Source organism: Tenrec ecaudatus, chromosome 1 (assembly GCF_050624435.1).
Source record: "Tenrec ecaudatus isolate mTenEca1 chromosome 1, mTenEca1.hap1, whole genome shotgun sequence".
NCBI lineage: Eukaryota > Metazoa > Chordata > Mammalia > Afrosoricida > Tenrecidae > Tenrec > Tenrec ecaudatus.
The window spans coordinates 223,448,709-223,475,815 of record NC_134530.1 but is presented as its reverse complement, the minus strand read 5'-3'; the positions used below and the strand labels follow the sequence as shown (position 1 = coordinate 223,475,815).

Genomic DNA, 27,107 nt, shown 5'->3' with positions numbered 1-27,107 from the left:
CCACTGACCCGTCTAAAGAATGTGCTTTGCTTGAAGTTTACATTCCAAGATCAGCTTGGGAGGCCAAGGGCTCAGGTTGCCAGCGGGAGCCAGGCACGGGGCACGAGGTGACACTGGCAGACTTCCTCCTACGGCTCTGCTGGGCATGGCTCCACAGTCAGCTAGGTCATGCCCAGGGGGACAGCTGTGGAGGCAGGGCCAGGGGAGAAGACCCCACCACCTTCACAGGGAGCAGCCTGGAAGTGGAGTATGAAGAGGCCCAGTCCTCACCCATCAAAGCTCCAGGCTGCTAAGGGGCGTAGAAGGTGATTCCAGAGGGCCTGCCAGTGCAATCAGTTAAGGCTCAGTTACAAAAGGTTAGCAGTTTGAGGCCACCCAGAGGCACCTCAGAATGAAGATCCTTGAGCAGCCATGGAAACAGCTCTGCTTCGACACGCAGGGGTCACCATGAGTCTGTGTCAATTGGATTGTCAATTGGATGGCTACTGGATAGAGTTCCCGTGGTGTGGCAATTATGAAATGGCCTGCTAACCCCAAGGTCAGTAGTTCAAAACCACTAGTCACTCTGCAAGAGAAGGATGGGGCTTTCTCCTCCTGTAAAGAGTTACAGTCTCAGAAACCCACAGAGGCAGTTCTTCCCAGTCCTATAGGGTCACTGTGAGCCGGCACCGCCTTGCTGGCAGTGAGTTTAGTTTTAGTTCTGAGGCTAGAGGAGCAGACATGGGGCCTGAGGTCATGTGCCCAGCCAGGCCACCAAGCCAGATGAAAAACTCCACCCTCTGACTTCCCGCCAGAAGCTCCTTATACCCCTGCCTCACCCCAGCTGCTTGGCCACTGACCCAGATGAAGGCCCTCTATTTCTGGAGGAGTAAGAAGATGCCAGGGAGCCCTGGGGGCACAGTGTTTAAGTGCTCAGCCGCTCCCTGAAAGATGGGCAGTTGGCACTGTGACCAGCTGCTGTAAAGACAGACTACCTTGGAAACCCTATGGGGCAGTTCCACTGGGTCTGACCAGGCCCTTAGGGGTCAGAATCCACTCAACAGCAGTGAAGTGTGTCCATCAAGACACGCAGCAGGGTCCGCGAGTGGAAAGAACTTGGAGACTCAGGGACCCAGAGGAAGGATCTTGGGGAACCTTTTCCTCAAATAGATCCTCCCCACCCCACTTCTCCATGCCTGTGGAAAGGGCAATAGTGAGGCATGGAAAAGAGATCTGCCGTTTACAGATAACAAAGGGCCAGGCACATTCTTCTTCAAAGCCTAGGCTTTCAATCTGTACAAATCCCATGTCCCTTCCACCCCCTCAGCCCATTCCCATCCAGCAGCTCATCTGTCTCCCATTCTGGACTAGTTAAAGAGCCACGCTCCCCTTCCGCCCCGGGCCTCTTCAGTTTCAATGACCACTTTCTATCACTTAGCTCATCTCAACTGTCCTCCTCCCAGATCAGATCAGCTGCAGCTCTGGGAGTCTGATAAGCCCGGGGCTGCTGTACAGCCCTCACACATTTGGCTCTCTGCCAGATTCTAGGGTGGGGACTTGGGAAGACCAGAGACCCGCAAAACCCAACCTGACTGATAGGAAACCTGACATCTTCACATCTGGTTTCAGAGAACAGCCAGCCCTCAGGGGAGTCATGAGATGCCACGTCATGATGAAAAAACTATGGGGAGAGAAGCTTCCCCAAGCAGATCAAGAGATCTCTGTGAGCCAGAGCGTCTTGGCTAAGCATGCTACTTCCGGGGTCGTATCTCCAAGACCAAAGTGAGCAGTAACAAAATTCTCCCCTTTCCTCAACTGTGCAATGGGATAATCATATAGGACCACAACATGGGGAGCTCTGCTATCATAGTGGTCACACGCAAGGTCAGTAGTTTGAAACCACCTCCTGCTTCGGGGGAGAAAGGTGAGGCTTTCGACTCCTGTAAAGAGGTGCAGTCTCAGAAACCCACAGGAGGCAGTTCTGCCCTGTCCTGTAGGGTCACCAGGAGTGGGAATCAACTTGATGGCAGCGAGTTCCTGCTCTACAGCTGCTGTGAGGTTGTTGAATCCCTTCATTCAAGTAGGCAGCGGCTGTTTAAAAGAACAGTACTTATCCACAGAGTTGTTGAGATTAAACAGAGTCACAGAGGGCTAGTGGCAGAGGCCCGGGGTCCAAGCTGCCAGCCTCAGAGCTAATTTGGGCAGCCGCCAACCTGAGGGTGAGAGAGGGGTGGGGCTCCTGAAAGTCTTCGGGGAGGGAAGGAGGTCCCAGGTGGGCAGAAGCAGGGGAGAGACCACTTTCTCTTTCATCTCCGCTGAGCGAGCTGAAACAGACCTTAGAGTTGAGTTTTTTCAAATCCCTTCTTCAATAGAGGAATAAACTGATCAACATAGGAAACCCTGGGTCCTGGAGGCCACAGCGTAGGCCGGTGGCAGGTAGACACTGGCTCCTGTCCCTCTGGGGTGTATGTTCTGGTTCCTCCCAGCAGGGGGAAGCACCAGCTCCCTGGCTAGGGGAGAGTAGCTCGCTTCTCCTGTAGGCTGGGCCTGTGAGGAGCAGTCCGTTTCCCTTTCTAAGGGCGACTCTCCCCAGGGTTTGCAGCACAGCAGGGTTTCCTGATAGAAGTAGCTCACCGGTTGGATTCTGTAGAGCCCATCGAGCCCCGGGATGAACGGGTTTGGGCTCCCAGCTCCATGATTTCCCGTGGGCATGACACAATGCTCAGAACCCATGCCTGGCTTAATAAATATATTATTAAATGAATGCAACACTTATTTAGTAATTGAACGACTCCAGGAAGGACTACATTGTCTAAGCAGACCTTCCTCTTGCTCACGGCCCCGGACAATGCACAGCGCTTGCTAGGCTTACTTCTGTCAGAAGAGGGGCACTATCCAGGTAGGCATTCCCATTTGCCTAAGATTTTTAGGATTCAAATCCTTTTTTACGGGCCCAGAGGAGCTTTGTTAGCATAGGAGGTTAAGCATTGACTTATGAACCACAAGGTCAGCCACTGGAACCCACTGATGTTTCTGCGGGAGAAAGCTGAGGCTTTCTGCTCCCACACAGAGTTACAGCCACTGAAAGCCACAGGGCAGAGCTGCTCTGTCCTCCAGGGTGGCACTGAGTGGCAAGCCACCCCATGGCAGTAAGGGGTTGGGTTTGTTTGTTGTCTTTGGACCCACACTTCCTGTTCTTGGAGGGCCGGCTTGGACATGCAGATTCCTACCCAGGGGATCCTCTCATCTCCTGGGGAGGGGAAGGATAGCATCTTCAAGGCCTTCTTTATTGGTCCACCATGCCGGCCAGCTGTGTGGCTGAAGACTGTGACTCACCCTCAGCGCCCAAGATCATGGGAGTATCATGGATGAGGTGTCCAACTGGACGTGGGTGGTGAGCCGAGGCCTCCCGCCTGCAGGGAGAAGGGGCTCAGGCCTTTATTCTAAGGCAATTCTATGGTGGGAGACGTTCTAATACACAGGAGACTTAATTCATTGCATGCAGGCACCCTGGTTCAGTGAGACATCTTTCCAACACCGCCTAACTGCTTTGCGCCCCCCACCCCCACCCCGCAAGTCACTCTCACGAATAATCCAAACCCCATCCGCCCCTTCGAGACCCAACGGGTCTTTTTGAGAGAGCCCTCCCTGGGTCACCTGTGCCAGAATAACACCCCTCCTCTCCGCCCTCCCAATGGATTATACATTGGACTGCTAACCAGAGGCCAGCAGTTCGAACCCACCAGCCTCGCCAAGGGAGAAAGCTGAGACTGTGTGCTCCCGTAAACAGTGACAGCCCCAGATCCCACAGAGACCATTCTGTGCTCAGTTCATAGGGTTTCAGGGAGTCACATTCCACTCGATGGCGGTGAGTTTGGCTTTTCTCAGCCTTGCACAGCTTGTGCTGGCTCTTTCTACCTTGAATTTCACCGTGAATTATATGTTCTCTTGCTTCCCTTACTAAACAGCAACTTGCTGAAGGCAGGGGCTTTGGCTAGACCTCCACTTCTTAAAGAGTGGATGAACAGTTTAACTCCTCCCAAGACTGCACCTAGCCCACATGAAGCCTTCCGAATCACCAGGAGGGGCCCGTCCATTGCATGACTTGATCGTTCAGGTCTGCATAGCCCAATAAGGGAGCTGCTCACCTTCCATGGCCATGGAGCAAGTGGAAGGGGCCAGTCCAAACTGAGATGCGCTGTGGGTATGCATTTGAAGACTAGATATCAAGAGAGAACATAAAATATCTCTTCAGTAGTATTTCATGTTAACTACTTAATAGGAGGACAGTATTTTGCATCTGTTGAGTTAAATAAAAATTCATTCTTAGAGTTAATTTTTTCCTTGTTTCCTTTTACTTCTTTTTTTAAAATGTACATATGTAGCTTGTGTTCTATTTCTGTCCCAGTGCTGTTTGAGCCCACTAGTCCACGGTTTAGCTAGGAGTCAGAGTGTACCCCCCAACAGGTGCTCTGAAAACCCTGGGAGCAGCAGTGTGGAGACTCCCTTAACTCTCAAACTTATAGGTGTTGTTTCCCCCACTCTATTCATGGTTCTGCTTCATCTCCCCATGCACTAACTCCCCAAGAAGTGAGCGAACTCCAGGGGACCCCCCCCCCCCCCATGGAGCTCCTTCCAAACCAGCAGGATACCGCAGAACTTTAGGGCTTCCAAGACTGTAAATCTTTAAGGGAGCAGACTGTCCCATCTTTTCCCCCACATTGTAGCTGGTGGTTTTGAACCCCTGACCTTAGATTACTGGCTTTAAGCCATTCACTGAGCCTACTGTGCCACCAAGGCTCCTTGGAATTAGGCCAGCTGGGGGGAGGGCGAGGGGGCAAGCATACATAGCTAAAATGTTTATTCTTGATAAACATTTGCTAAGCAGGGACTTCTGGAGCTGGATTTAGTGCCTGGGTTTGAAGCTCTAGCCTGTGGGTGTCAGATGGTGAGGCCCTGTCATGAATCAGGGTCTGCAGACTCACGGCTGAGTGGATATGTGTCTGGGAGCCTCCGGTTTGGGCTTGGCAATCCTCTGATGTTTAGTGGAGTTGCAGGTGGGGCCCTCTGAGAACAGGTCCCATTGCTGGGCCTGCAGGTTCACACCCACTCCTGAGAGGTCTGGCTGGAACCAGGACAAGCCCCACGCCCACACGTTGGCCGGGCTAGTCCTTAGTCATCCCTAAGGACTCAGCTTCCATGTCTCTCTTTTTCTAGAGACTTGTCTGGTCCCCAGCTCCACCCCCAAAGCATGAGCATGGTAGTCCTTACCAGTGCTCCCATTCAGCACCTTGCATGTCGCCAATGTCCCAGCAGTCCATGTGCTGCAGCATTACAATTCCCTTTGTCTTAGTCTGGATCCCTTCCCCCAACAACATACAATGAAGTGTGTAAGGACAATGTGGCTTGCTCCAGCTGTACCCCCAGATCAGCACATAGTAGGCCCAATGAATGGTTTTCCCTTAAGAGTCCTCAAACAACAACTGCATGGTGAGAAGTGGAGGGGTGTGGGGTTGGGGACTTCTTTGATCAGGACCACAGGATGAAGGGGCAGACAGGGGGGTGAGTGGCGGGGCTCAGCCCAGGGCATGAGCTCATGAGCAGGAATTCCCCTGAGCTTTCCTGCTGGGGTCCAGCCACCCTGGCACTGAAGCCCTGCACCCCAGCCCCTCATGGGCTGCTTCTGAAGGGCCACAGCACTGACAACCCCAGGAGCACAGCTCTGCTCGGACAGACAGACATGGGCGGGCATGAGTCGGAATCCACCCAGGGCCACGGAGGATAGCAACAACATGCACCAGGTATTAAGAAGGATTGAGCCTGAAAGGGAACCTGAGGTTCATCTGTAGAATTCTCCCACCTGACTGTCAAAAAAATGTGGAGCTCTACCTGACAAACTGACACATCCCTTTCAGATCTCCTCTCAAATGGCCCTGCCTCAGGAAGTCACCCCGGCTAGCCTCCTCCCTTTAGATACTTCCTCACTCCAAGGACCCCTCTGCTCTTGCCCCAGCAGGACACCTCTTCCTTTGTGTAGGCCGAGAGCTGCGAAGTCTCTGAGGGCAGAGACCGTGTCCACCTTGCCATGTCTAGAGCCAGTCGTGGAAGCCCGCGGAACCCCGACCCTAGTGGGCACCAGTATTTGTAGAATGAGGGAAGCGACCAGAAGACCAGAGAAGTGGCCAGTTTCAGAGTCAGACATGGAACTCAGGTTCCCCAACACTCAGTCATATTCTCCTTCCTCTGTTACCCAGGCTAATCCCGCTGAAGGCCCCAGTCAGCTGAGGCCAGAAAGTACCCAGATCTCAGAAAGAAACGTGAGCAACAGGTCTTGGGCCTCATTCTACTTTTACAGAGAGCCCAGAGGAACGGGAAGTCTCACTGGTCATCACCTCCTGTAGCCCTCTAGATGTGGACAGGGCGATGGGGCAGCATGAGGTGGATCCTCTCCAGCCACATAGGAGGCAAAAGGCTAAGCCATTCTCCAGCCTGGCAGCATAGCAGTGATGCATTTGGGCTGCCATCCAGAAGGTCAGCGGTTTGAAACCACCAGCCAGCCGCTCCTCGGCAGAAAGACAGGGCCTTCTTTTCTCACAGAGAGTGCCAGTCTTGGAAACTGACACAGACAGTTCTACCCTGCCCCGTAGGGTCACTGAGAGTCGGCATGGCCTCGATGGCAGTGAGTTTGGTTTGGGTTTTAACCCACCGCACTCTCAAAAGGACAGAGGAAGAATGCGGCCAGCGAGGCTCCCATCCTTCTCGATCTTCCACAAGCACCATTCTCCTGGGGTCGAACTGGGAGAAGGGTTGCCCTCAGCACAGCTGGTAGCCAGTCAGTGCCCTATGTCACAGGCAGAGCTACTTCAGAGCCCGGCCACTTTCTTTCCAACTGGGGGACCTTGAGAAGAATCCTACCCATCTCAGAGGACTCAAGGGGACCGTTATAAGGGCTCAAGGGGACCTCTTCTCACCCGCATCTCACCCTCATTTGAAGGGCAGCAGCAAGCCTGAGGAGGCTCTCATTCTACCTCTCAAGGGTCTCTCCTCACCAAGGAGATGCTCCACCTATCATTCCGGGCCAAACTAGATGACTTCACGCTCAGCCTTCATCTCTGATAAGGTAGAGCAAAGGGAGGGGCGGCTATTGACAGATTTGAGAGCACAGAACAGGCAGCAACAGCCACAACAAGAAGCCAGCTAACGAGTAGACTTGTGATACCATATACATATGTATGTCGTTAACAAAGGGTTGGACTGTTTCTCTTTTGGCTCTCTCCCGCCTCCTTTCAAGACTTCATGGACTCCACCCATTGTGAGGGAGCCTCTCCACCACCCTAAGAGCCCTCGGTCTACCTGCTGAAATGAAGAGGTAAGAACTTGCCTAACGTCTGGACTCAGTGCAGGTTCATCCGGAGACAGTGAGCCCCCAGCCCTACAGGTAGAAGCTGGCCCCAGCTCATCTGCCCCCTTCTCTTTAATGCACTTTCTTCTTTAAACATGAAATGGATTTCCTTTCTCTTTTATAAACTTAAGTGGTCAAGTGACTTTAAAGATTTGGGGTTTGGGCAAAGCAAATTACGCAGGATGGGGAAATACTGCAGTGGCCTCTCACTCGCCTCCATCGAGCCGATTCAAAGTCATAGTGACCCTACAGGACAGGGTAGGACTTTCCCTGTAAGTTTCCTAGGCCTTAACTCTTAATGAGAGAAGAAAGCCCCTGTCTTTTTCCCCTAGGAGCAGCTGGTGGTTCTGAACTGCTGACTTTGCAGTTAGCAGCCCAATGTGAAACCACTAGTAATAAGGTGACCAGATTTTAACTTTGGTAAAGTGGTACACCAGCAGGATACCATTGATAAAACTCATGAGAGAGTGGGGAGCGGGGAGGGAGGGGAAAAGGGAAGGACCTGATGCAGGGGGCTTGGGTGGAGAGCAGATGCTTTGAGAATGATTAGGGCAGGAAATGTACAGATGTGCTTTATACGATTGATGTATGTATATGTATGGATTGTGATGGGAGTTGTGTGAGCCCCTAATACAATGTTAGAAAAAAACAACAAACTCATATCCTGGCGAAATAGCCACATGGCAGCCCAAAACCGTATACCCCTAGCTTTTTCTTTCCAAAAATCGGGACTTTTTTAAAAACGTTTTTTTAAAACGACGCGGGACTTGGGAAAAATGGTTCAAAAATCGGGACTGTCCCGCAAAAGCGGGACGTCTGGTCACATTGCCATCAGAATACCGGTTGCTAGCTGAGATCACAAGGGAACAAGTCAAAAAACTCACTACGTCAATTCACATAGCAACCTACAGGACAGAGTAGGTTTCCGAGGCAGTGGTCAGATGGCCACATCCTTCGCCCGCCGAGCGCTCTAACCACTGCGCTACTAGGGCTCTCCAAAGCGGGTCTAAGGGCCGCTATGCAAACGCTCCTGAAGAGGCCCTTTCCCCGGCTTTCCTCTATCCAGGAACCTCTGGGACGCCGTGTGGGCGGGGCTCCATTGACACCTTTCCCTGCCGCGCCGAGGCAGAGGCGGGACCGAAGCCAGCGCCAGCCAATGCGAAAGGCCCCGGTCACGCTCAGTCGGAGTGAGCCAATGGGCGACGGGGGCGTGGCCAGGGCCGCCAGCTCGGAGCGTTTTATAAGAACTTGGAACGCAGCACTTCCCATAGCGCTCTAGTGTCTTTCCCGGCCTGGTCGCGGCTCGCGTTCCGCGGACCCCAGCTCATTACCCACCCCGCCTGCACCCCTCAGCCCTCGCCCACCGCCTTCTGGCCATGGAGCCCCTGGCTGTACCCCGACGCCCCGGCGTGGCGGCCGCGGAGCTATCGCGGCCCCTCGCCGACGGGCTCATCAAGTCGCCCAAGCCCCTGATGAAGAAGCAGGCGGTGAAGCGGCATCACCACAAGCACAACCTGCGGCACCGCTACGAGTTCCTGGAGACCCTGGGCAAGGGCACTTACGGGAAGGTGAAGAAGGCGCGGGAGAGCTCGGGGCGCTTGGTGAGTGCGGTTTGCTTTCGCGGCGCCGGGCGCGCTCGGGCGGGGGCTCGGCCGCCGCTGGGAGCGCCTGCTTTCAGTGCGGACCACGCTGGGGCTGGAGCGGGGGAGCTCTGGGCTCATGCGTAGGACCTAGGGGCACGGTCATCTAGGACCGGAGAAACCTTATCACGCCAGGCAGCGTGTTGAGGGTGGCCAAGCAAGTGGGGCAGCCTGTTGGCGCGGGATATACAAGACAGAGATGGTGCACGGGCTTGGGAAAGTGCGACTGAAGTAGAATTTTGCTTGGGACAGACGACCCGACAGAGTGGAGTGAGGAGGGGAGGTAGACCGAGCCTGGCTTTCGTAGGGATTTAACAGTATAGGTGTGATTTCTTGACTGACTGAGGCGTCCCACTCGATTCGAATAGCAGGCTGCTATAATCTGAACAGGCGCAGGGTGTAGGGGGGGCTGGAGAGGGTGGAGAGGTGACACTTAGGTTCCTTTCTAGCTCTGAGATGAGTTGAAGTTTCACTATAATGGGTTTTTCGCCTGCTAAAGTGAAACCACCTTCAGGTGCACAGGTTTCCAGGGCTCCTTTGGGACTTGGGGCTTTTTGGGGAGCTTGCCCTGTTAATTTAGTGTGCTGCCTTTGTGTGTGTGTGTGCATGTTTTCTAAATCCATTGCCATCAAGTCTGTCTGATTTATTGTGATCCTATAGGGCTGGGCAGAACTTCCCCACAAAGTTTCTGAGATTTTGAATCTTTATGGGAGTGAGATGACCTCATCATTCTCCCTAAGGACCGATGGTGGTTTTGAACCATCAACCTGTGGTGAGCAGCCCGATGCCTAACCCACTGTGGCACCAGGACTCCCTGTGTGGATAGTGCATCTACATCATAATGTGTGGCCTTGGTTTTAGTCTTTTCATGACTACCTCTCAGTTTCCCTTTCTACAAAAATGGGCGGGAAGACAGCCCCCCCTCACAAGGCCTTATGAGAAGGGAATGACACATAAATGTGAACTAACGTGTCCTGGCCCAAAGAATCTGAGAACCGATACTGAGATCTGAAGCTAAGAAGGTCAACCCTGAAAGGTCATTTCACAGTGGTTCTCCAACTTGGGTTTTTGACGTATGTGGGAATCACCCAAGGGTGCCTGTTTAAACTGCTTTCTCTCTGGAGGATTTTGTTCAGAAGGTCTCAGATAGAGCTGTATAAGCTGCGTTTTTAGCAAGCCTTGAGGGCAGGTGGACTAGAGTTTATGGTTTGCTATGCCCAGGTGGCTGCTGGTTGTGGGAAGTGTGTGTGTGTGTGTGTGTGTGTGTGTGTGTGTGTGTGTGTCCATAATGCCCGATTGGCCATGGCAGCAGCGGTCTCTCCAGATTGTGTTTGCTTTCGCAGCCAGCCAGTAGCTGGTTTGAAATCCAAGAAGTTGCTTCATTGGTGAAGGAGAGAGGAGGCTGGAGAAAGGGGTGAACTATGGCCCCTCAATAGGACCAAGTCTGTTTTTCCTGCTCACGCCTGGCATAGTCCCCAGTTGCCCGCTGCCAGGTTACAACTATTGGGCAATCATGTACTTCCTGGCTTTCCTTTCTCTTTCTATCAAGTGCAAGGACCCGATGAGGCTCCAGGAATGAGGTTGCTGGGCCCAGGCTTTGTCAGGGGCTTAGCCTGAAAATAGTTGCTCGTGCTGCCTGCCTCTTTCCTCTTGTTGAGGGCAAAGACTGGGTCATGGCAACTGGGGTGGCCCAGAAACTGAGACTGAAATTCAGAGACCCTGTTAGGCTTTGGCTTGGGGTGTGTGTGTGTGTGTGTGTGTGTGTGTGTGTGTGTGTGTGTGTGTGTGTGGTTAGCAAGACTGAGATCTCATTTGATTCTAGAGTTAGATAAACTAACTTTTCTATTTTCAAACCTACAGTGGCTCTAGGCAGAGATTCCAGCTCTTGTTACATCAGAAAGGAGAACTAGAATTCACAGAGTACGTCTCTTGCATGTACGAAGCCTGCGGCAGTCCAGTGGGATCTGCTCTGGTCTTTTCTGATCCATCAGTCCACCACCTGGTGGGAATTTGCTAAGGGCCAGCAGCTACCCTGCTGTGTTAATGCTTTCGCAGCGCTCCCCACCACCAGACTGCCTCTTGGCCCTCTCTGAAGGGGGATACTTCAGGAGGGTAGAGTGGGTTCACAAGAGCTGTCCAAAGTTGAGACTGTTGGGGGGACTCCCATCCTGGTGTGCTCTGACTTCCCAGTCTCAGTGCCCATTCCTCACCTGCCTGGATGGCATTTTCAGGAGCCACAAGGGACTGTTGGAAGAAGGGCAGGTAGTGGGCGGGGCTAATGGCTGCTTTGGAAGGGCATCAAAGGAAAACCAAATATTTGCTCTGGATCTTCTGGTCTCCTGAGTACACGCCTGGCGTCCAAATGACATTTCCTCCTGTGGCTTTCGCCAGCTCCTCTCACCTCCTCTTTCTCCAGCGAGAAAAAAAGCAAACGTGTGCTAGGGTCCCTGGAGTGATAGAGGACCCACGCCCTTGGAAGGGTCTGCATGGAATCCTCACTTCCAAGAGTGGCCATAAGGGGACTGCTCTGGACATGGGGGTGCTTCAGTCTCTTGTAGACAGGGTTGCTGCGTGGCCTTCAATGTGCGGAAAATGACTGAGTTGGTCCGACCCTTTCAATGGCAGATGGGGAAACTGAGAGCCGGAGAGGAGGTGGGGCTGGTTCCAGTGAGTGGCATGCTAGCATCCAACCCAACCGACAGCCTAGGCCTTGGCCCTGGCCAACCCCAAGCCCCGGATGACCAAGTCGTGGGAGGCAGCCGTGAGATGAGCCCAGGCTTGCCCGTGCTTTCTCATCGCAATGTTCAAGCTGCCTGCTCCGGTGCTCCAGGCAGAGCTTAGGGTGGGAGGAGTTGCTGGAGCCAACCCCACCGCACCCTCCACGTGGACTGTGCTGAGGGACCTGGGGTGCGTGAGCCACCTACACATACTCCTCTCCCAGCTTTGGCCTGTCTGGCTGCTGAGCTCAGGGGTCCGATGACAGTGCTCCCGTCCTACTGTGTGGTTGCCGTCTGAACTCCCTGGGGCTCAGTTTCATCTGCAAAATGGGTATGCTGGCAATGCCTGCTCTCTGGCGTTCTGATCGGATTGAATCAAGTAATAGATGTAACCCGCCTCCCAAGGTCGGTCTTATGGTCGCAGCCAGGCTGACTTTGATCTGTTCCTGGGGAGACCCCCACCCCCTCCATCCAGGGTGTGCCCTGATCTGAGCAAGAGGCTGAGTGGTGCAAAGTTTTCTTAACCTGGGCCACTTGGATTTTGCTTCGTTCAAAGTCTGTACCTCCCCTTGACCCCAGGTCCAGAGAAGGGCTCCTATGTGGACACTGACCCCAGGCCGCCTCTTCCCCACTCCTGCTGGCTGCAGGTGACTCCTGTGCTTGGGCTCCTGCCAAGCCACACAGGAGGGCTGTGCAGGGAAGCTCCTTGTCTGGCAACCTGGCAGGCTGGAGGGGGGCAAGGAGGAGCCGGCCATGGTATGGGCTTCAGGGAGGCAGTGTAGGCTCCCCAGGGGGCCCATTCTTGCTCCCTGCCCAGCTCTATGCAGGGGTGGGGGCAGCTGAGCTGCGTGCCCCAGGCCCAGTCTGCCCAACCCAGGCCAACTTCTCACCCATGAGCTAAGTGGGGCACCCTTCCACTCCTTGCCCCACCTTCCAGACAGCAACTGCCCTGTGAAAAGCTGAAGAGGACCAGGATCTTGGCTCTGACTCCAGGGATAGCGGTGACCAGAAGTGTCCTGGACCCAGCATCTCTGGACCTCTTCTTCCTCAGGCCTTCTCTGACCATCCTCCTGAATCTAGAGCCTTCCTGACCCGAGTTCCTGGGAAGGAGGGAGGTAGTGTTTATCAACTGAGCCCCAGCACCCACGTCTCTTGGAGTAGTGGCAAAGAGGCAGGTGTGTTTGTATATCTGTGTGGTGCTGCCTAGCCCGGCCCAAGGCATGATACACAGGTCATTCCCTTCTCCAGGGGTGGAAAGAGGACAGGGACAGGCATCTCCAAGGAGCTTTTTGTCTTCTGAGAGGACAGCTTTGCTACCTTGGATCTTGTCTCCGATGTGGGGAGGGATCTTAGAAGAGCCAGTGAATGCTTCTGGGCCCCTGTGTCCGCCGTTTGCCTCAGGGCTGGGCAATTATCCCTGCTGTCTTTGCGGTGTGCAGAGCCAGAAGGGCATGAGTAGCGCCCAGATGGTATGAATGGGTGGCAGTTGTGCTTGGGGACGGGACAGGAGGAGGCATGGCTACAGTGTAGTCCCTCTGAACAAGCCCCTTACTGCAATCCTTGGCATCTTAGCTGGTGATCTATTTCTGGGGACGTTGATCAGAGATGGCTCGCGTGTGGAAGAGAGCTGAGAGGTGTGTAAAATTGTGAGTGGTGCCTTTCTTTCTGGCCTTTGTTCAGAAGATTTCCTTTCCCTCGAAAGTCCTCCCCCCACTCTCAAGGGGGAGTCTCCCAGCTCTCCAGCCAAAGGAAGCTCTCTCTGGTGCTCCCTCAAGGGGCCTGGGACCCATTACTGTCCCCATCATCCCTCTAGACCAGGGGCAGTGACCATCTAATTTGTGTCTGCCTCACCAACACTTAGCACAGCCCCAGGCATGGTAGGTACCCAGCATATGTCTGGGAGAGAAATGAACGTTCATGTCTCGGGAGAAGTGAGAACGGGCCAGATGCATTAACCAGGTCATTTCAGTGGTCTGGCCTAAGCTGTGTAGTACACAATCTCTTTGCCTCATCATGTAAATAAAGAATTGGACACTTGGACTCTTGATACCTACTCCAGCGCTCCATTATTTGTGTGTGTCATCATTACTGGGGCTGAGTTTCCTTCTGCTGAGGCCATCAAAGATATTGCCTAGACCTGGAGTCTGTGGACAGCAAAGGGGTTATCATCAATACTGATACTGGGGTAACCCGGGGTTATGTCGGGACATAGTGGGTAATCCATCAGCAGCTTCTACTCTCTTCCTGTCGCCAGTGTATTTTCCTTCTGGAGAATGGTTACCCACATAGATTACAGGTAAGAACAAAGGTCCCTCAAAGTTGCTTCTCATAACCAAGGTTGACTCTCCACCCATGCCTGGGAAGAAGAGGAGAAATTTTTTTTATCTGGCCACTGGCCCCATCAGCCAGGGATCAGCCCAAATGATTTCACCAATCGATATTTATTTGTTATTTGTGTTTGCCTGCAAACAATTGCTGAGTGTCTTCTGAGTGCCGAGCTCTGTGTGGGCCTGTGGTGTCTGATTTACAGGCTGGCAGGCAGTATCCTTCCGGGGGTGGGGTGGGGGTGGGAGGGGCTGGGGAGCATGTCCAGCCTCACCAGTGGTGGGGAGGGGTATGTGACACACCATTCTCCTGGTCTGTCACCTGCTGGGGGACTGGTGGAGGTCAGATGACATAACTTGTTTCCATCCAGGAGAACGCTAGCCCAGCTGTAGTGCCTGGAGACCTAATGTGGGTAACTGGTGTGTATGAGAGGGAAGAGTAGTCTTTGAGTTGCCCCAGCTCCCCCCTCCCCGCCCAGCCAGAGCAAGAGTTTGTAGGTGGATAGAACTGCCCGTTGAGGGTGAGCAATTCTAATTTAGGGTCCTAGGTCTGCAGGGGTGAAGGAAACAGACATCAGCGTTTGACCTGTGCCCATCTACAGTGTGCCTGGATTTTACATAGGAGCATGACTTAAGCTTTCGATAATGTTACCTATTTGAACCGTCTGTGCATGTGATGTGTCCTTCTATAGGATTTCATTCTTTGAATATGCACTTTGTCTAGCCACGTCCCAAGTGCTGCTGTGGATTATGCTTGGGCCAAACCCACCAGACCCTCAGAAAATGGTGGGGCTGCCTGCTCCCACAAAGATGTACTGTCTGGAAACCCTGCCCAGGGCCCCTTGGCGCTGGAATCACTCCATGGCCGTCGGTTTGGTCACTGAAGTGGTTGTAGCACTTACTTTATCCATGGCCCTCTGGTCTATCAACAAAGGAGAAAAGAGCGAGGCCTTAAGATCTCCCCTCAGGAAGAGGGGCTATGTTGAGGCTGCTGTAGGGCTAGGGGGATGATGCGCCAGCTGAAGTCAGAAGAGGAAGGTGCCCTATGTTGGTGAGGACTCTAGCCCCCTATACTCTACATAACCTTAAGCCCAGGGAATGTTCTGCTGAGCTCCTGGGGGTGGAGGTGCAGCCCTGTCCCCTGCAACTGCAGCGTGGGCCTCTCTTGTATCCTGGGGGAGGAGGCACCATGGTGACCGTCCCTCCCTCCAGGCATTGTTCCCAGTGCCCCGTTCATGGAGGGCCCTGCCGCTGGGCCTCCCTTCTTTCATGGATGCTGCTCCAGGGGAGGGGCGGAGCGGAGGGCACGCCATCCCTGGCCGGTTGCCGGGGTGACCGTGCCGCAGGCATTGTGAGCAGCTCCTCTTACAGGATTACTGCTGTTGGGCTGTTCCGCATTCCTGTCCGATGGGCGAACACACAGGCCCGCCAAGGGCCCACTGTCCGCCCGAGCCGGAAGCCATTGTCTGCCTCTGAGCCCAGTGAAAGGGTGGATTAGAGGCCCCTCCCCTGCAGCGGGGGTGTCCTTTTCTATTTCTGCCCTCCTTTGCATCTGGAGGGGAGGCAAACCCTCCTGGCAAGTGAGTACTGAGCTGAGCTGTTTACCTCGGCCAGTGTTTTCTGATTTCTCATCACTGGCTCCCATGAAGAGGAAGTCTTGTGTTTACCATTCCTGCCCGTGGACAGGACTGACCAGGAACCGGCTGGCCCTGTGACAACATGCAATCCCACCACCATCCTTGCCCCGCACCCGCCACTACCCACTTGGCACCTGATGCCACTCTCCCCAGCCCCTGCAGGCTCTGAGGCCCTGGGCCTTTGGATGGCTCATAAGGGAAGCACCTCAGACGTGGGGACCAGCCCCTCCTATCTCCTAGAAAAGAGCCTGGAGACTGAGAGGAAGAAGGACGCCTCTCACAGACAGTGTGGGTCCCTGCCGGGCCTTGCACATTCTTATTCTCCGCCCCTCACCTGCCCAGCCCCCATTGCTGGCCCATTCTGCAGGAGCTGCCCCTCCCCCAGTGGGGTGCGCTGAGAATGGCTGGACCCCTTGGTCTCTAAGAGAGTTGCTTGAAGGGCATTTTGGCAGTTCCTACCCATTTCCTCTTGCCTCACCCCACCCTTCCTGAGCCCACATGTGCCAGCCAAAATGTTCAGCCCTTATATGGTGCCTTCACCTTCACAGACTAAGATCACCCAGGCCCCAGGACTCTGGCTCACCGTCTGCTGGGTTGATTGGTTACTGGCAAAGGGACATTCCTTACCTAGACTGAAGAGATTGGTGATTGATAGCAAGTTTACGGTGTTGGATGGAAAAAGTTGCAGAGGTGCAACTGGCAAATAGCAAATCGTTTACCTACCAGGTCTTGGTGTGAGTAACAGTCTGACCTTGAGCAAAATGGGTTCCCCTCACTGGGTCCCTGCTTAGGAGCCCTGGTGGAGTAATGATTATGCATTGCCACAAGGTTGGCAGTTCCAAACCACCAGCTGCTCAGAGGGAGAAGGATGGGCGGGGGGGGCTTACTCCTGTAAAGAGTGGCAGTCTCAGAAACCCCCCGGGGCAGTTCTAACCTGTCCCATAGGGTTGCTATGAGTCGGAATAGACTCCAGAGCAGCGAGTCGGGTTTTTTGAGTTCGGTCCCGTTCAAACAAAGGAGCCTTGTGGCACCATAGCAAAGCACTCTGCTGCCCATCGAAAAATCAGTAGTTTGAGTCACTGATAGCTTTGGGAACCCTCTGGGGCAGGTCGACTGCCCTCCAAGGCCAGTGTGAGTCGGAATGGACTGGATGACAGGGGCTGGGTACTCCTTTGCTCGCTTGTGAATGGGGTGGTGACGGTTTTGTGCCTTCCAACCAGGGTTACTGTGCGGGCCCGTTTGTGTACTGATTCGCCTCATGGTTGCTCGGTGTCCACTGTGTACCTGGTGCCGTGCTTGGCATCGGGGGCCCTCGGGTAGCCCCAAGAGGCCTACTCCTCATCGTCGGGGGCTGGTAGGAAGACCGTATCTGTTAAAGTCATCATGGCAGGTTGTTGCCACCCCTGTATCCACATAAGGAGCTCGTTGGTGTGCGGGCTGCACCTGGCCCCAGTGAGCCCCTTCTCTGGAGAAGGTAGTCCGCAGCCTCTCTGCCCTCTGGCCCAGCAGAGGCCTGAACGTCTTCTCCGGGTGCATGCTGTCGCCTTGACGGCTGCAGTAGATGGACCAGCGGATGTCAGCAGATGTTGTGCAGGAAGCCTCTCCCCTCCCCCCCTCACTCCTGCTGTCTCCCTTCCCAGGTGGCCATCAAGTCCATCCGGAAAGACAGAATCCGAGATGAGCAGGACCTGAGGCACATTCGGCGGGAGATTGAGATCATGTCGTCACTCAACCACCCCCACATCATCGCCATCCATGAAGGTGCCTAGGCTGGACTGGGCAGGGATGCGGAGCTGGGAGAGGGCTGGAGGAATGGGGTCTGGGGGGATGGGCAGTCAGAACGATGACATAAAGTAAGCAGGAAGTAGTGGCCCCTCGAGTTGGGCAGACACGGATTTGAAGCACAGCTGTGTGACTGTGGGAAGTGAATTCATTTTGTCCCTGGCCTCACTTCCCCTTTTGTCAAATGGGCTAGCGGCCCAGGGGTGGCACTCAGGCATGGCAGACACTCGGGTTGTTATTGCTCAGTTTGCACGCCTCCCCAGCCCAGCGAGAGCTTTAGCAATTCCCGGGAGGCTTCCCCATCCAAGATGTGCACCTGCCTCAGATATGTGGGTGCCCTGCTTCTTTGTGCAACCCGGCCTGGGTGGAATCATCCCTGCCTGCTAAGGCGCTAGAGACTCCCCCTCTCTCCTCGCCGGCACGGCCCCTCGCTGTGACATCAGGGTTGGTTCTGCTCTTGCAGCTCCCCTCTCCCCAGTGACCCAGACAATAAAGCCAGCCAGAGGGGGAGGGGAGGAGGAGGACCCTCTCCCTCACACCTGTCTGCTGGGCGCTTTTGCCTAAGTCAATGAGGCAGGAACCTTGGGCAAGCAGAAGGAGGGAAAGCTCCCTCTCTGGTCCCCTCTTAGAACAACTAGGGGCAGCAGCGCCTCTGGTGTGTCTCTGTGGCCACAGCCTGCCCCATGCAGAGCCCGTGAGTGCCTGAGAAGGTGAATTGTGTCAGTAGCTTTCCCCCAGGGAAGAGTGGGCAGGTGACAGGGCATTGGTTCAACCAGGCTGAGTGTGTGTGTGTGTGTGTGTGTGTGTGTGTGTGTGTGTTGTGGTGTAGGAATTGAGCTTTGCATCTCAGGGTGTGTCTGGCCAGGGTACCCTTATGATGGTGTACCCTAGGAGGTGGAGTAAGGGGGTGTCCCCTGTCCCAGGAGCTGGCCTCACCCAGAATGAGCCCTGGCTGGCTCTTAGGCCCTAGTTTCACGGCAAGAGGTTGGTTGCATCTTCCAACCTTGTGGCGATCCTGAGAAGCACAGGGTTGAGTCAGCCAAGTGTCTCACACCAGGCTGGGCCACCACGGCCCAAGGCTGCTCTCCAGGACCCCTGGCAGAAAGCGCCCCCTGGTAGGGCAGCCCATTGCCTGGGGTCTGGGCTGCTATTGTGTGAGTTTCCCTCCTGCCGCTCTTCCTCTGAGGCTAGTCTGCAGTAGCTCTGGGGCCGGCTCCAAAGGGGCCCGTCTGACAGAGCTGCCGGTCATGGACATACATGTGCTGACAGGCACCCAACAGAGGACCAGTTTGCCTAACCAGCCCTCTTCTACCTGTAGACTGGGCAGCTGGGTGGGGGGAGGGGTTCGAGGGCACACTCGCACCGAGGGTCAGAAACCTTAGCAGTACAGTCATTAAACCCCGAATTCCAAACCTGCTGCTACTGTGTCCGTCTGGACTCATTGAGTCCCGTATGAGCCCCTGTGGCCTAACGGGTAACACATCGGGCTGCTTAACCACACGGTCAGCAGTTCAAAACCACCAGCTGCTCTGTGGGAAAAAGGATGAAGCTTTCTACTCCTATAAACACTTACAGTCTCAGGAACCCACAGGGCCAGTTTACCCTGTCCTGTAGGGTCGCTGTGAGTCAGCACCGACTCCGTGGCAGTGAGTGAGTTTAGAGCGGAATAGAACCGCCCCATGGGGTTTTCTAGGCAGTGACCCCGGGTGGCTTGGTGGGTAAGTGCCTGGCTGCTAACTGAAAGATCAGTATATCAAACCTACCAGCCAGCCCCTAGAGGTAGCCATGGCTGCCTGCGTTCATAGAGACTCACACTCTGACCCCACGGAATTGACTCAATAGCAGCGGGAGTCTTGAGGGGAGCAGACCACCGGGTATTCTCAGCCACAGAGCCCCGGCAGGTTTGAACCATGAACTTGTCAGTAGCAGCCCCACGCGTAACCAGGACTTCTGAAACAGAACAGCCAAACCATAACCCACTGCCCCTGAGTCAAGTCTGCGTCATTGCGACCCTATAGGACAGGGGAGAATTGGCCCTGGGGGATTCGGAGCCTGTCACTCCTTACAGGAGCGGAAAGTGCCGCCGTCCTCTCTCCTGCAGAGCAGCTGGTGGGTTTGAACATGCCAGACTCTGTGCCCCCTGACTCTGCCAGAGCTACCCCTGACTTCTCTGTTGTCCACCCAGGCCTGGAAGGTTGCCGTTATTAGGGACACTCTTTAAATGAGAAACTGAGCCCCCACGGTTGCAAGTCTGGCCTGTGGTTGTGTGATGGGGGTGGCCGGGATTGAAACTGCAGGCCTGCAATCTTCCTGCTGTCTTGGCCAGATCCGCCCAAGGTCATTAAGACAAGAAAGTACTGGCTTGTGGACCAGAGGTCCTGACCTTGCATTCCCTTCCAGTGATGTCACTGTTTTCCTGAGAGTTGCTGTTAAGAATCCTCCACAACTAGAATTCCAAGGCCAGGGCTGGAGGGTGGGGGTGGGAGACACACAGTTCAGGGCCTTACCTCAGTGTTCCCAGGAGGTGTGGGCTTCTCCTGCCCTTCCTGACCAGCTGCGTGAGCAGACACCCCGTGGGCAGGCCCTGGCTGGCTCTGGGGCTGGGCCTGATGTTGCCGCCTGCTTCTGCCCAGTGTTTGAAAACAGCAGCAAGATCGTCATCGTCATGGAGTACGCCAGCCGTGGAGACCTGTACGACTACATCAGTGAGCGACAGCGGCTCAAGGAGCGGGACGCCCGCCACTTCTTCCGGCAGATCGTCTCTGCCGTGTCCTACTGCCACCAAGTAAGCAGCCCTGCCCACCCAGAGCTCCTGGTGACCATGTGGGCCGTGGGGCCCGGGGACGTTCAGTGACTTGTCCAAGGTCGCTGGGGAGGCAGAAGTAGAGGCCAGACTCGATTCTGGTCACACACACACCCCCCAGAAAGAGGGTTTTTGTTTGTTTGTTCTTTCTGGTGCCTGTCATGGGAGGGCCTGGAATTGCTTGTACGGTGAACTGATAAAGATAGGGATCCCCAGTGCACTGAGCTCATTTTGTTTTGTTTTCACCTCATTTTCCCAGGCAAGGCCCCTAACTCTCCTGGGGACCTTCCCCTGACTGTCTCCCCTCCCTCTTTCAGAACGGGGTTGTCCACCGAGATCTCAAACTGGAGAATATCCTGTTGGATGCCAATGGGAATATCAAGGTGAGCCCTGCCTATTACCAGCAGCTCCCCACTTCCCACCCCCAAGCCTTGCCATACTGTCCCTAGTATGGCAAAGTCTCTAAACCCTCAGAAGGTTCTAGAGAGTGTGGAGCAAAGCTCAGATTTGTACATGAGTACTGGTCAGGACCTTGGTGCCATTTTAGCTCCTCACTGATGGATGGAAAACCAAGACCCCACGATAAGGGGTGACTTGCACAAGATCCCACAGTTAGCGAGTGACTGAGCCCAGAGTTCTGGCTCCCCAGTAAACAGTGGCAGGGTTACAGACCCACGGTCAGCATTGGCCTGCATTCTCTTCACCTGCACGCACACACACTGGCACGCAACACGCTTTGATCTGCTGCAATTAGCCAGCCCTGGCACCTGTTCCCACAGGCGGATCTAGCTCTCTCTCGGGTACTTCCTGCTTCCTGCAGCTGCTAGATCCCCGTGCCTCAGCAGTGGCATGGAGGTCGGGAGGCATCCCTGCAGATGCGGCCAAGTCAGTTCTCTGGGCTGGAAGGAGACAGGAGCACAGCCAGCCAGGAGCTCAGGCAGGAGGCTTCACTCTGCAGGCGTCTGAGAAGGACTCGGATTCTGTCCTCAACCCTCCTTAGAATCGTCCAGAACCTAGGACAGAGTCTCATCTCCAATGGCCCCTGACTTGTGCCTTGAGTTTTTTTTTTTTTCCCATCACCCAGCCATTTCTCAGAAGGGTGGGCCTGCTCCTACCAACCGGGAAGCCAGAGGCAATAAACCCAGATAACTGGGACTAGGGAGAACTTTCCTGTCATACCAATCATCTGCCTGCCTAATGGCCGATCTTTGTAGCTGGCTGTTATAACTGCCCAATAAATGACCATAAAACAATAAAGGAGGGAGTTGGGGTTGCATAAACTACCCTCCCCGCCCTGAGCACACGCAGCCCTCTGTTGAGGGTGAAGGGCTCAGGAGCTACAGGGCACTGACCTGCCTCTAGCTGAAACTAGATGGAGGCTGAGGTCCGTTGGTGGGGAAGGGTCTTGCCAGAGACTGAGAGAAGGGAGGCTGCCAGCACTCCTCAAATCCTGGGGACAAGATGGTTCTGGGAGCCCTGGGGGATGATTGCTCCTCCTGGGTTGTAAACACAGCCTTTGTCTGGCTTTCACCATCCCCCCCTCAGCTCCCCCAGGCTGATTCCTGGTCTTGGTCACCAAGACCTGACAAGGTGTGGGCAGGGAGGGCAGTCCAAGCCTTGTGTGGATGGTTACCCAGCAGTTGGACTGGCTGGCTTCTGAGGACCACGGCCTTGGCATGAGACGTTGGCTCTCTCCTTTCAGTCAGTGAGGGTCCATTGGGGCACACTTGCATTAGGAACCGAAGGAGGCCAGACAAGAGGTGTACTAGCTGACAGAGCAGCAGGGCTGCAGCAAGCCAGTGGCAAATGTGCAGGCTTCCCAGGCAGAGCAGAGCTGAGGGCCGGGAGTGGCTTCCCAGGGCGCTGGGCCTGCTGGGTCAGGAGGATGTAGGTAGACAGGGAGACTGACTGAGTCTGGAGCGAGTGGGGCATGAGCCTCCACATCCTTCCCTCTGCCTTGGAGTTCCTCGCTGGCCCCGCCTCCTATGGATTCTTCCAGGACAGAACCCGGTGTGGGTGGGGTAGGGATCATGAGTACCCTTCCTATCAGTGGGCAGCCCGTTTGGGCCAAGAACTGTGGGACAGCCCTGGCTTTGGGCTGAGCCCAGTCCATGTCTCACCTAACCCTGCAGATCGCTGACTTTGGCCTCTCCAATCAATACCACCAAGGCAAGTTCCTGCAGACGTTCTGCGGGAGCCCCCTCTACGCCTCGCCCGAGATCGTCAACGGGAAGCCCTACACGGGCCCCGAGGTACGCGCGCCAGCCTCTCCTCATCCTTACCTTGACTTGAGACCCTCTGAGTAGATGACTCATCTTCCAGCTCTTCCCTTTTTTTAGAGCAAAGAACCCGCTCAGTCTCTAGTCAGCAGCGGCCAGACTGGAGTAGAAACTTTGGTCTCCTGACTCCCCATCACCTATTCCTTTGCTTTCCCCACCTTCCCAGTTCCCGTGTCCCTTCCTGGCATCAAACCCAGCCTCCCTAGAATGATCCAGAAGTGGTAGCAGTCATAATCCCGTCATGCCACCCCAGAAGGGATGAGCCACCTGGGTGCCAGCCCCTCACCACCTTTGCCCGAGTGCTACACGGGGGAGTCATCCACAGGCACGCTGGCCTCCTCGTGTTCCCTGGCAGAGGACTTTTCTCCTCTGGAGTGGCAGTTCGGTTGGCTGCGTGCCAGCCTGTGGCAGGTGGGCACGCTTGCTGATGGCACCTCTCTCTGCAGGTGGACAGCTGGTCCCTGGGTGTTCTCCTTTACATCTTGGTGCACGGCACCATGCCCTTCGACGGAAATGACCACAAGACGCTGGTGAAGCAGATCAGCAGCGGGGCCTACCGTGAGCCGCCGAAGCCCTCGGGTGCGTGGTTAGGGGGGCATGGCCCCCTCCACAGAGTGGGCATACTGGTTCCTTAGGCAGGAAGTCAACGGGGGCCCACAGCCTCCAACAGAGAGGCCCCCAGCCCAGCATGACTTCCTCCCGGTAGCTAGGACTCGCTCCACTACCTAGCTGGGACCTCGCTGCCTCCCGGGCCTGTGGCCTCGGCCAGAGACGTGGGTCGCCCTTCCTTCCTGGCAGGGCAGGCTAGAGTAGATTTGAGAAGTGCTTCCTGGGTGCTTAGAGGCCTTTGTTGCAATTGTGTCATTGCTTAGGTCCCCGTCCCCAGAAATCTGTCTGTCCTTTCACGCATGCATCGAAACAAGGTGTGCGTGCCTTGAATTCCCTTGTGCAAAAGCCCGGCTCAAAGGGTCACATGTCAGTGGAGGGGGAGAAAGTAGATACAGTCCAACAAAGGCTAACAAACAAGCTATAGGCCCTGAGACGTCTTGACGCCGGAGAGGTTGGGGCGTCACATTCAGGAGAGCTGGACACCGAGACCTAGGGATGCCCTAGTGCCGCTGTAACAGAAAGGCCACAAGTGGGTGGTTGTGACAAACAGATTTTCGGAGGCTGGAGGCCCTGGCTCTGGGTCTCTCTGTCTCTCTCTGTCTGCTCTCGGGAAGAGCCGGCTCGAGGTCTCAGTCCCGGTCATGCTTGCTGGCTTTTGTGCCTAATCTGCTCTCCTGAGAGCTGACATGATTAAGGGTAAGACCAGTGGTTCTCAACCTTCCTAATGCCTTGACCCTTTCATATAGTTTCTCGTGTGGTGGTGACCCCCATCCATAAAATTATTTTCGTTGCTACTTCATCACTGTCATTTTGCTACTATTATGAATCGTCATGTAAATATCTGGTAGGCAGGATGTATTCTCATTGTTACAAATTGAACATCATAAAAGCAGTGATTTATATAGTGTGAAATATTTATTTCTAATGACAAATAAATGAAATGTTGTCTTGAAGCATGGTATAGCATGGGTAATGGTCTTCACGCCGGGTACTCATGTGGGCGTATCTGCATGTGGGCTGACCCACCTGGAGACGGATAGAGGAGCAGTGTCTCGGTTCCTAAGACCATCAGGGATATGTGTTTTCCAATGGTCTTGGGCGACCCCTGTGAAAGGGTGGTCTGAGCCCCAAAGGGGTCGCCACCCCAGGTTGAGAACTGCTGAGTTAGACAAATCCTGCACTGACAGGGCCTAGTTCATGTAACTCAGACAATCCCTTTTCCAAGTGAGGTTCTAGTCACAGGTGGGGATTTACAGCGCATCCGTCAGGGGTACCCAGTTCAGTCTGTAACAGACCAACATGAGACGGGATGTCTCTGGCCCCGGGGTGAGCCGTAACTGAGCTCCAACGTGGGGGCGTGGGTGAGGGGTGGTGGTGAGATAGAAAACTGGGGTGCCCTTTCTCCAGGGTGGCCCAGCTGAAGTCCCTCCTTGCCTTCTGTCTTTCAGATGCCTGTGGCCTGATCCGGTGGCTGCTCATGGTGAACCCCAGCCGCCGGGCGACACTGGAAGATGTGGCCAGTCACTGGTGGGTCAACTGGGGCTACGCCACTCGTGTGGGAGAACAGGAGGCCCCGCAGGAGGGCGGGCAGCCCAACAGTGACTCTGCCCGGGCCATCATGGCCGACTGGCTGCGGCGCTCTTCCCGGCCCCTCCTGGAGAACGGGGCCAAGGTCTGCAGCTTCTTCAAGCAGCATGTGCCCGGGGGAGGGGGCACCGGGCCCAGCCTGGAGCGGCAGCATTCCCTGAAGAAGTCCCGCAAGGAGAATGACATGGCCCAGTCTCGCCTGGGGGACTTGGCCAACGGCCCTGCCCCACGCCCCGGCAAGGGCGACCTCAAACTGCCAAAGGGCATCCTCAAGAACAAGCCTTTGAACTTGGCGGCGGGGGCCCAGGGGCAGCCCAGTGAGCGCAGCTCTGGGCAGGCTGTCCCCCTGCTGCCCCGGAAGGGCATTCTCAAGAAGACCGGGCAGCGGGAGTCGGGCTACTACTCTTCCCCTGAACCCAGTGAGTCCGGGGAGCTCCTGGACTCGGGGGACGTGTTTGTGAGTGGTGACCCCACGGAGCAGAAGCCGCCCCCCCCTGCCTCAGAGCTGCTGCTGCAGCAGCGCAAGGGCATCCTGAAACACAATGGCAGGTTCTCCCGCATGGCCTCCGAGCTCGCCACCCCCGCCGCCTTCGGCTCCTTGGACCAGCTGGCCTCGCCAGACCCTCCGACCAGGGCCAGCCGCCCCTCGGGGGCTGTGAGTGAGGACAGCATCCTGTCCTCTGAGTCCTTTGACCAGCTGGCCTTGCCTGACCGTCTCCCGGAGCACCCCTTGAGGGGCTGTGTGTCTGTGGACAGCCTCATGGGTCTGGAGGGCCCCTCAGAGGGCCCTGCGAGCCGCCTGAGACACTGGCGGCAGGACCCCCTAGGGGAGAGCTGCTTTTCTCTGACGGACTGCCAGGAGGTGACCGAGCTCTACCGACAGGCCCGAGGGGTCTGCTCCAAGCTTAGCTGAGCGGGGGGCGGGGGCAGTGGCCCCACTCCACTCGGGCAGGCTTTCCAATACAGCTGGCTGCAACCCAAGGGAAGAGTGCCTTCTCCCCGGTTTGAGGGCCAGGATCCCAGCCTGGACGGTTGGGAGGGGTTTGTGATAGAGCTCCGGAGGGGGCTGGACGTGGGAAATGAGCAGGTGAAGTACGCGGAGGGTCCGATGTCTGAGGCAGAGGAGCTGGATGGGGAGGTTCCCCACATTCAGAGCCCAAGCTGCCCCGCACCCCCCAGTTTCTTGTAGGCTGGGGTTACCGAGACAGGGACAGGGCTGTCCTCCAAGGGCAGTGAGTCCCTTGTGTGCCTGGTGCCCTCCCCTAGGGCAGCTGCTTCCCACCTCAGCCCGTCACAGCGGGGTGGGGTGGCCTGGCCTGGGACATACTCCCTTCTCTGCCAACCCCCGGGATCGGACTGTGGTCCCGTTCACATGCCTGGGGCTTCCCAGTGTCCTGGGAAGGGACTGCCGGAGGAAGCCCAGATCTCAGGAGTAAGCAAACACAACCTCTTATCTCCTCAAAAGGTTCTCCCCACTTTCCCATCCTCCCAACTTGGCCCAGGCCTCGTGGGGTCGCTGCTACGAATCCAAAAGACTTGAAAAGGCTCAGGCCGCTGCACGGACTTCCTCTCAAGGGAGCCAGGCTCCTCCAGGCCCCACCTTGGACCTCAAAGACACCCACCTCCCTTCCAAGCTGCTCCAGATACTGAGAACGGGTGTGTCTGTCTCTCTGGGCTTTTGGGACCTGGAATGTCCTTATTTATTTCTACATTCTCAACACTGTGGTTTTGTTGTTGTTTTTAAAGGAATCTGGCTGTTTTCAATAATGTGAATGTCTTGTACTAAAGAAATCCACTAGGACTTGTAAGGCTTGTGTACAGAGAGGTATTTTTTCAATGTTGCCCTACTAATGATGGGCGGGGTGGGGAGGGCTGGAGGGGTTGCAGCTCTAGAGGGCCCTTCCCCCTCCTGTGGCCAGAAAGAACCACCCCATTAAAACAGAATGGTGATTGCAGAGCCGCCTCTGTTCTTCTGTGGGTGGGCTGGAGCACAAGGTGGCTGCTCTTGCCCTTACCTGATATTCCTGCGGGCTGCGCCAGGATGGGCAGTCACACAAAGTCACCAAACCCACGCCCTGCATGGCACCTCCATGGGGGTCCTGGCCTGGACCTATTTAGCAGACAGGCGACAGGGACTGACCAGGGCCTCCATTTGCTCTTTGGCAAGATCTGCCGCCCCACCCCCATCTCAGGCCCGTCTGGCCCCTTCTCTCCCCATCCCCCAGAAAGACACCCCTGCAGCCTTGAGTCTCTTTCCAAAGAAATCCCCTTTCCCCCAGTGCTGGCAGCTTCCCCACCCCACCCCCCACAGCCTGACTTCCAGAGAGAGCTAAGAATGTTTGGAATGC

At 55.4% G+C, this 27,107-nt stretch overlaps 1 protein-coding gene across 1 annotated transcript; it reads left to right on the top strand.

Moving 5' to 3' along the window:
* The first annotated feature begins 8,657 nt into the window (after positions 1 to 8,657).
* Positions 8,658 to 26,504, top strand: NUAK2 (NUAK family kinase 2). The gene is made up of 7 exons (XM_075529348.1): positions 8,658 to 8,982; positions 17,340 to 17,460; positions 20,115 to 20,266; positions 20,602 to 20,667; positions 22,417 to 22,536; positions 23,010 to 23,142; positions 24,621 to 26,504. Exons 1-7 carry the CDS (start codon positions 8,758 to 8,760, stop codon positions 25,670 to 25,672), a joined length of 1,869 nt encoding a protein of 622 aa, XP_075385463.1. The 5' UTR covers positions 8,658 to 8,757; the 3' UTR covers positions 25,673 to 26,504.
* Positions 26,505 to 27,107: the final 603 nt, after the last annotated feature.

Bases quoted from the DNA above. Each gene is read 5' to 3' on its own strand.
- NUAK2 (XM_075529348.1), top strand. From the start codon at position 8,758: ATGGAGCCCCTGGCTGTACCCCGACGCCCCGGCGTGGCGGCCGCGGAG. The intron at 20,668-22,416 runs GTGAGCCCTGCC...CTAACCCTGCAG, and splicing joins ATGCCAATGGGAATATCAAG to ATCGCTGACTTTGGCCTCTC. The intron at 22,537-23,009 runs GTACGCGCGCCA...CTCTCTCTGCAG, and splicing joins AGCCCTACACGGGCCCCGAG to GTGGACAGCTGGTCCCTGGG.